Source organism: Psammomys obesus, unplaced genomic scaffold, assembly GCF_907164565.1.
Source record: "Psammomys obesus unplaced genomic scaffold, mPsaObe1.curated_primary_1811, whole genome shotgun sequence".
Classification (NCBI taxonomy): domain Eukaryota; kingdom Metazoa; phylum Chordata; class Mammalia; order Rodentia; family Muridae; genus Psammomys; species Psammomys obesus.
Window position 1 is genome coordinate 25,040,674 of NW_026592510.1, and position 8,645 is coordinate 25,049,318.

At 42.6% G+C, this 8,645-nt stretch overlaps 1 protein-coding gene across 2 annotated transcripts; it reads left to right on the plus strand.

The window, feature by feature from the left end:
• The first annotated feature begins 203 nt into the window (after window positions 1-203).
• On the plus strand, window positions 204-5,646 carry Tmem216 (transmembrane protein 216). Of its 2 annotated transcripts, none has more exons than XM_055613930.1 (5): window positions 204-277; window positions 810-911; window positions 1,323-1,415; window positions 3,818-4,019; window positions 4,764-5,646. In XM_055613930.1, the coding sequence occupies exons 1-5, from the start codon at window positions 265-267 to the stop codon at window positions 4,777-4,779; spliced, it is 426 nt and encodes a 141-aa protein (XP_055469905.1). In that variant the 5' UTR covers window positions 204-264; the 3' UTR covers window positions 4,780-5,646. The 2 variants fall into 2 exon arrangements, with proteins under 2 accessions (XP_055469905.1, XP_055469906.1); XM_055613931.1 differs by having other exon boundaries at window positions 253-291.
• The last annotated feature ends 2,999 nt before the right edge of the window (window positions 5,647-8,645 follow it).

An 8,645-nucleotide genomic window follows, 5' to 3' on the forward strand; every position in this document is an offset into this window, starting at 1 on the left:
CGCTGGGAAGGGAGAGTTCCGTTCGAGAGCTACTCAGGGCTCCTGGGATCTCAGGCTTCATTCAAAAACTCCACACTCCCTCTAGACCACAACAAGCAGATGACGACGGGCGCTCTTCCATGCGCGTGCGTGGCCGGCGGGGTAACCATAGAGTGGCACTGGCGGGTAGAGAGGCCAGAAGCCCGGGCGGCTCCGTGTCCAGCTTCCGGCAGCACCACACTGCTCCGGGAGCTGCCGCGTACCCAGTTTCCATGGGGACTGAACATGGCGCCGCGAGGTGAGACTTTGGAGGTGTGTGTCTCTGCCCCTATCCCATAGGTACCTGCCAGCCTCTCCATCTCTCTGCTCTCCAGAGCGCGACCTAATACCCCCTTCTCAAAAGTTGGAGTCTTACTCTTCTCTTGTCCGAATTGGTATGTGTTGCCTTGACCACCCTAAGTGTCTGCATGTGTAAACTACTGTACCCTTAGAAACCCGGCCCTATTCCCGGATGGCTCAGTTACAATCCTCTAGCCATGGACAGACTTAAAACTGACCTCTGTGCCCCAATTTTCCCTTAAGTAGTGACAGGGTTGAAATTTTGAGGTGCATCTTAGCTGTGATGCTAGCTCGACCTAAAAGTGATTCCTGGGAAAGGAGGTCAAAGGCCACCTCCTTCACGCCAACACTCTCACTTCATTAGCAATTACAAGTTTCTCCCTCATTCATCATGACCTTGTGTTTTCTCCAGGTTACACAGAACCCCACAGGGAGTAAAGCTCCAGTTGCCCTTCTGCTCATTTTTTGTGTTGCCTTTTTTTTTCCCCCAGATAAAAGGTTGTCCTCAACCCCTCTCGAAATCTTGTTATTTCTGAATGGGTGGTATTATGCTACCTATTTCCTGTTGGAGCTCCTTATTTTTCTGTACAAAGGTAAGGCTGGGCTTGATGACTGCCTCTGTCCCCTTTCCACTTTAGCCTAGTGCCAACTCCACCGAGAACCTTCTTTCACTCTTTTCTGGCCCCTGCAGCATCTCTCTTCACTGCATGGCAGAAATCTCAACTGATGTCTTTAGAATGATTTAGTAGGAAGTCTTTCAGCAAGAATATCCTGAGTTTGAGAAATGTGGGCTTCTCCATCCTGACTTTCCCCCATCTTTCTTCGCTAAAATATTCAGATCTGTGTACCATTATAATTCAGTCATTGGGTAGTCAGGACTTCTAGACTTAGAGCTGCAGCTGCAACAAGCCACAGCCCTGTAACTGGCTCACGGGAAGCTGAGACTTGTGTCCTTGTGGGGGACTGTTAGGCAGTGTTTGCGACTCTGGCTTTTACACCGGCAGGTCTCTTGCTGCCATACCCAACTGCCAACCTAGTCCTGGACGTGGTGATGCTGCTCCTTTATCTTGGCATTGAAGTAATACGCCTGTTTTTTGGTGAGTGCTATCCAGAAAATATTTCCATTCCTCATGAGACATGCTGGAGCCTGTAACTTGATTAACAAGACAAAGAACATAACCTAGGCTATCAGAGGTTGGATCTGATAATGTATCCCCTTACTGGCTTCAAACTACTACTTTATATTTTGGGTCAAGACTTACCTGTGTGTTTCTGAGTGAGGCTAGCAGCGGGCATTGGATCTTAGATGATCCCTCTCCAGTTGCCTAACAGCTACAAGAGTTCCTGCTTCTTCTCCTTGCTTTGTCTGAAGAGTAAAGCAGTTCATTCCGAAAGAGCTCTAATATTCCCTCCACTTCTTTAAACAGGATTTTTCTACAAGAGGTTTTTAAACCCCAGAAACACAGAGCAAAAACACTTATTGCTTAGAACATATCACCCCAGTGTTTAAATTACAAATGAAAGGCAGGCAGGTAAGGGAAACTAACAGTGAGTTCACATAAGTCACTACAGAGGACCAAACACCTTGCTAAAGTGAACATGATGGCACATGCCTTTAATCCAGTACCACCAGGCAGAGGCAAAGGGATCATTATGCATTTAAGGCCACATAATGGCCAGGCCAGGCCAGGGCTGCATAATGAGATCCTATAGAAAAAAAAGAAAAGAAAAAAAGACAAAACTTGCCAATGTGCTCAAATTTAATAAAGAAAAGCCAGAAAAACAAGGCACATTTTTTTCCCACATATCACATTAGCAATAGCAAGAAAGATTATATATATATCTATATATAGATATATAGATATAGATATATAGATATAAATAAATAAATATATATATAGTTATATCCGTATTTGGCTTTTGGAACACTTAATTTTTATTTATTTTGGTTTTTTGAGCCAGTGCTTCTCTTTGTAGCCTTGGCTGTCCTAGACTGGCTTTGTAGACCAGGCTGGCCTTGAACTCACAGCAATCTGCCTGCCCCTACTTCCCTGAGTACTGGGATTAAAGGTGTGCGCCACTATGACCAGCTCATATTTTCCCCCCCAAGACAGGGTTTTTCTTTGTAGCTTCATATTGTAGACCAGGCTGGCCTTGAACTCATGAGATCTGTCTGTCTCTGCCTCTCAGAATGCTGGGATTATAGGTGTGAGTCACTGCGCCCAGCAGGAAAACATATATTTTTTTAAGTTAAACTATTATTATTTCATGTATATGGATGTTTTTGTTTTTGCCTGTATATATGTATGTATGTACATATATATACCACATGTATGTCTGGTGCCCACAGAGGTCAGAAGGTGTCAGGTTAGAGAGATGGCTCAGAGGTTAAGAGTCTTACTGCTTTTGCAGGAAGACCTGTTTGTTTTCCACCAATAATATTAAGCAACTCACAACTGCTTGTAACTCTAGCTCCAGGGGATTCAATGTTGTCTGCTGGCTTTTGTGGCCATACACATCCACTGGAACTGGAGTTACAGATTGTTGAGCTGTCATGTAGGTACTGGGAACTGAACCTCGGTCCTCAGTACCATTCAGCCATCCATCTCTGTAGCCCCAAAGAACAGATATTTTTAATGCATTTCCTAAAATTACTTTTTATATTAGTTGAAAAGTTTTTAATGTATATATTCATTTACATATACACATATATACATAGTAGGTATTTTACATATGCAATGTATATATACATGTGGATATAAACACATGTATACATAGTAGATATTTTACATATGCAATGTATATATGCACACACCGAGTTGGGGGTTTTTTTTTGGTATTATTTACTCTTTATACAGTTTATACTACATAAGCATGTATGCTTACAGGCCAGAAGAGGGCACCAGATTCACTATAGATGGGAGTCACCATGTGGTTGCTGGAATTTGAACTCTGGACCTCTGGAAGAGCAGCCAGTGCTCTTAACCCCTGAGCCATCTCTCCAGCTGTCTTGGTTTTGGTTTTTTGAAGTAAGGAGACCAGGATAATTTTGAGCTCTCAATTCTGACACCTTAGCCTCATGAGTGCGGAGATTATAGGTGTGTGCTTCCATGCCTGGCTTGTATTATTATTTTTTCTTTTTTGTCTTCTTTTGTGAGACAGGGTCTCTTTATGTAGCCCGGGCTGTCCTGGAACTCTCAATGTAGACCAGACTAACCTCAAACTCAAGAGACCCTCCCCAAATTTTTTCCTGATGCAGAATCCTGTTCCCCGAGTAGTGTGAATGGAAGCAGGGCCTCTGGAGTAAAGACTTTAGTCATGTAACACCCTGAAGCTTCAAACTTAGTTCAGTGGAACTTCACCTTTAAATATGACATCCCCACTCAAGGTAATTTTTCTTTCTTCTGTCTGTCACATCCAGACACTTCCTGATGTGAGAAAAAGTAGGGCCAGGAAAAGCATTCACTATTCAGAGGTGACTCTGGGCTGTGTTTTATAGGTACAAAGGGAAACCTCTGCCAGCGAAAGATGCCCCTTGGCATTAGTGTGGCCTTGACCTTCCCATCTGCAATGATGGCTTCCTATTACCTGCTGCTGCAGACCTACGTGCTCCGCCTAGAAGCTATTATGAACAGCATCTTGCTCTTCTTTTGTGGCTCAGAGCTGCTGCTTGAGATGCTCACACTAGCCACTTTCTCCAGGTATTACTGCTGAGGTCTGGGTTCCCACCCAGATATGAATGCATTGCTCTTTGAAGGCCTGACAGGTGTAGAAAACTGGATTTAAGGGAGTGTTAAATGGGATGCTTTTCTTATTTCCAGTACGTAGAAAGGGTCTCTATAAGTATATGGTCTGCATTTTATATGTTCACCTGTGTATATCCACAAATTTTTAGAAGTACGTGTGTATGCACACATGCATGCAGACCAGACGCTCATGTCAGGTATCAATCACTTTCATCAATCACTTTCCACTGTATATATTGGAGGATCTTTCACTTGAACCAAAATGCTCTCCAATTTAGCTAGTCTAATTTGTTTACTCTAGGAAGCTCATCTCTCCTTTCATGGATGCTGGTCCTCATGCTTTGGTGGCAAGTACTTTACCCGCCGAATCATCTTCCCAGTCCCCAAAGCTTCCTTCCTAAGGAAGAGAGTCTTCTGGTTCTTTTGAATCAAGACTTCTAATAACGCAGAGTTCAAGCTAACAGTTGTTGGTCACTGTCTTTTCTTTTTTTAATGTGCATTGATGTTTGACCCACATTTGTCTGTCTGAGGGAGTCAGATCCACTGGAACGTGAGTTACAAGCAGTTGTGAGCTGCCATGTAGGTGCTGGCAATTGAACCCAGGTCCTCTGGAAGAGCAACCATTGTCCTTAACTGCTGAGCCATCTCTCCAGCCCCATTCACTGGTCTTTTTAACAGTCTCTTTCTTTCTGCCTTTAGTATGGACAGAATCTGAAGTACAAGAATTCCAGCTGGTACCCATCAGAGTAAGAACAGTATCCTTCTGGTACTTCAGCCACACTTGTGAAAAGTGGTCATGCTGGCCTGGGAAAGGTTGTGTGGTTTTTTCTTCAGCACAGACACCTGGGCATTGAGCACCTACCTGAGGTCAATGGCACTGCCTTTAAACCAAGATCAGCAGCAGGAGACTCCTACCTTTTGCTGTAAGGAAGGGCAAGGCTGTTCCTATCTTGGTCCACCAGCTTCCTACTGACCTCAAATTCTCTTCCTTGGTCATCATGGCCAGAGCTCCTTGTGTGAACCGTCTAGGCTTATTGGGCTTCTAGCAGGACCTGAGCCACAGCATCCTGTGGCTACATGTACTGCATCTGTCCTACATGAGCATGGAATGCCTCATAATGGTAGGCTCCTGGACAATTCAAATGTTTCGTCTATGTGACCCACCCCCCGCCCTGCTCTATTCAAACAGAAGATAATCCAGAACTCTTTAGTAGTTCATAGTATTATTTTTCTATTCTGATCATGATGCAAACAAGATTTTATAATAAAAAGTATTTGACATGGGGCTGGTTGTCTTTTCCCTCTGATACCTGTCTTTAAATTTCATCTCTTCTAAGTGAGAGCAAGACTATCCCAACAGCGTGTTCTGAGGCTGTGTTTAGTGGTAAACTGTATGACAAAGACAGTAATGAAGGTGTCCTACTGATCTTCTCCCCAAATGCCCAAGTTGCAGCCTAAGTACCTTGTTTGTCTTTGACAAAAGAAATGCTCTGCCTCTGCTCCAAGTTTTGCTTGTATGTCAAGTCTTTCCAGCATAGCCCATGTGTAAATAGAAATGGAAATAAACCTGACCAAAATTCTTTTCCTTATTTTGAGTTAGCTTAAAAGGAACATGTATGGGTCAACATCTTGTTGAGTATTGCCATGTATTTTATACCAGGAAGCGACCATGAGTCATGAAAGACTCTATACTTTAGGAGATTTTGAGGTCTCTGTGTCAGGTGGATCATGGAATATCTGTTTTCCTGTTTGTTTTTTTTAACTTTCTTAAGGCTGTCATTCCACGGGCTCCACTGCCCAAAACACTGCTGCTTTTGTTTTCTCTGTGCCCTTGCCTCCTAGCTGTTTTTATTGTGGACAGATCAACCACAAAAAATAACAAGGTCTAATAGGCACTTACTTCCCTGATGTTTCCATCTATCTCATGAACAATTTTCTCTTCTCATGCTTGCTTTCTCTAGCTTTGCTCTGGTTAGTGGCACTGGATGGAGAAGAACCCATTCTCTGTGATGTCCTGCCTTCATTTAGATGTTCATCAATTTCAACACCTTTCTAAGGAACACAAATGAACAGAAAGCACCTCATACCTTTAATCCTAGCTTTCAGGAGGCAGGCGCATCTCTTTGAGTTTAAGGCCAGCCTGGTCTACTTGGTCGAGTTCCAAGACAGCCAAGGCTACAAAGAGAATCCCTGTCTTAAAAAAGAAAAACAAAACAAAAATGAACAGAAAGCTCATCTAAGTGGAAGTGGCTTAGAAACATCTAATTTTTAAAATTTAGAGGATCCTACAAGACTTTACTCCTCTACTTTTGGGCTCTAGAGGTGAGGAAATAAAGGTACAGTGGAACTATATAAGCCTGTCTTACAAGTGAACTCAGAGATACAGTCAGCGCATAAGTGATATGCACCCACAGTGCTACTGAGGATGAAGTTTAATGGCTGAACATGCTGATTAGGACTTTTAGGATGTCACTTCACATTACAGTTATGTGGAGGCTTAGTCCACAGCTTCCCATGAGTGGCTTCTTGTTGTTTTTGATGCCGTTGGAGCCACTTACTCATACACGAGAAATCAAGACATTGCTAGATGTGGTTATACACCTTAGTCTCAAGCACTTTGGAAGCAGAGGTGAGAGGGGCACAGCTGTGCGCCTGGGTTGTCTCAAGACCGAGCTTTAGAAGCTTTAGAAGCTTTTGTAGACCACAGCATTTTTACTGTGATCATGAAACAAACACTGTAATACAGACATGTTTTTACATTTTTTTAAAAGACGGAGTTGTGTCTCATGTTTAGTTAGTCTTACATGACCCTGTTTCAAACTCCCAAGTGCTAGGACTGTAGGCATAAAACTGTATCTGGCCTGATTTTATTTTGAGACATAGTCTTTTTACTTAGTCTAGCCTGACCTCAAACTATCCTCCTGCTTCATCCCTTTCGATGCTGAAATTATCTGGCCTGCAAAGTGAGTTAATGTGGATAAAAGCTATGCTTTTAAGAATGAGGCAAGCTACTTTACAGACCTGGAGGTACCAACATCTTGAGACAGTATATCTTTGGAGGCATTAAAAAGTAGATGGCTGGGGCTAGATAGCTCAGAGGTTAACAACACTAGCTGTTCTTCCAGAAGTCCTGAGTTCCGTTCCCAGCAACCACATGGCAGCTCATAACTGCCTGTAGTTCCGATTCCAAGGGATCTGGCACCTTCACAGACATACATGCAAGCAAGACACCAATGAAAATAAATAAATCTAAAAAAAAAAAAAAAGTAGGTGGCTGGATATTAAATGCATGGAGCAAACCCAGTACCTGGCAAACATAGAAGGCAACTGAGATTCAAGTGACTGTTGACTCCAACATGAAAATACACATCTTAACAGCGAAGAAATTCTAGCCCTTCTAAGGAATTTGTTTACCTGCTTTCCCCAATAGCAGTATACACTATCATCTGGTCTGCAGTCTGTCTTTTTGTCATGTAAGCCTACTCTTCACTTAAAAAATTAAAGTGACTTAACTGGGCATGGTGGTATATGCCTATAATCCTAGCCTTTGGGAAGGAAAGCAGGAAGATCAGGAGTTCATTGTCAGCCTAGAATATAAGAGACTGTCTTAAAAAAAAACAAAGTAAGGACTGGGGCGATGGCTCAGTGGGTTAAGGTGCCAAGCCTGACCAGAGTTTAATTTTCCAAGAAAACCACAAGATGGAAAGAGAACAAAACAAACTTTGCAAGTTGTCCTCTAACCTCTAGACATAAGCCTATGTGCATGCATGGAGACAGGGAGACATACATGCACTAAAAAGTACCTGTTAAAACAAACAAACCAAAACCAAAAAAAAACAAAAACAAACAAACAAACAAAAAAACCCAAAAACCAACCAAGTGATTTTAATGGATGTATTCCTGACTTATGGATGTTGAATATGATTCCTCCATTCAGGTTTAGATACCAAATTGAGTTTTAGAGACCAGCTCAGCAACTCCTTGGGTAGCAGAGACATTTTAGTACTTGAATTCCTTCCCGTCGTATTTATCCAAACAGTACATTGGTAAGATGCAACTATTTTGCCAATGGGCCTTTATCTATGCTACTTTAAAAGGACAGCTCTTCTAGAAATCCCTCAGTATTTCTAAGCTTTCTAGTTTCTATTTCTCATATTTAAATGGCAATTCTGTTCACAAGTGATTCCTAACACTTCCTTAATATAAAGGCAGAAAAGCAATTATTCTCCTCTTTGATGAGACTGAGGTCACACTGGTTATCTATGGTTAAGGAGATAGAGGACTTAGTACCAGCACCCATGCGTTTATCCCAACTCCACAGGGTAGGAAACACAATCTGTAAGTAAGACTTGGGAACTGAGTGGTCAGGAGCTCTGACAGAAAGTATAAACCCGTGAAAGGTACAAGTAAAGGTTCATTTGGACTCCTAGGGGGCTCACCATGTCAGCTACAGCTGTGGAGAAACTACCAGTCACTAAGTTACTGTTAAGACCTGAGGTTTCCCTACATCACACAGCATCTACATCAGTCCACACCCAAGCCCCAGACACCTCAACAAATCTATTCAATGCAGAATCCGTA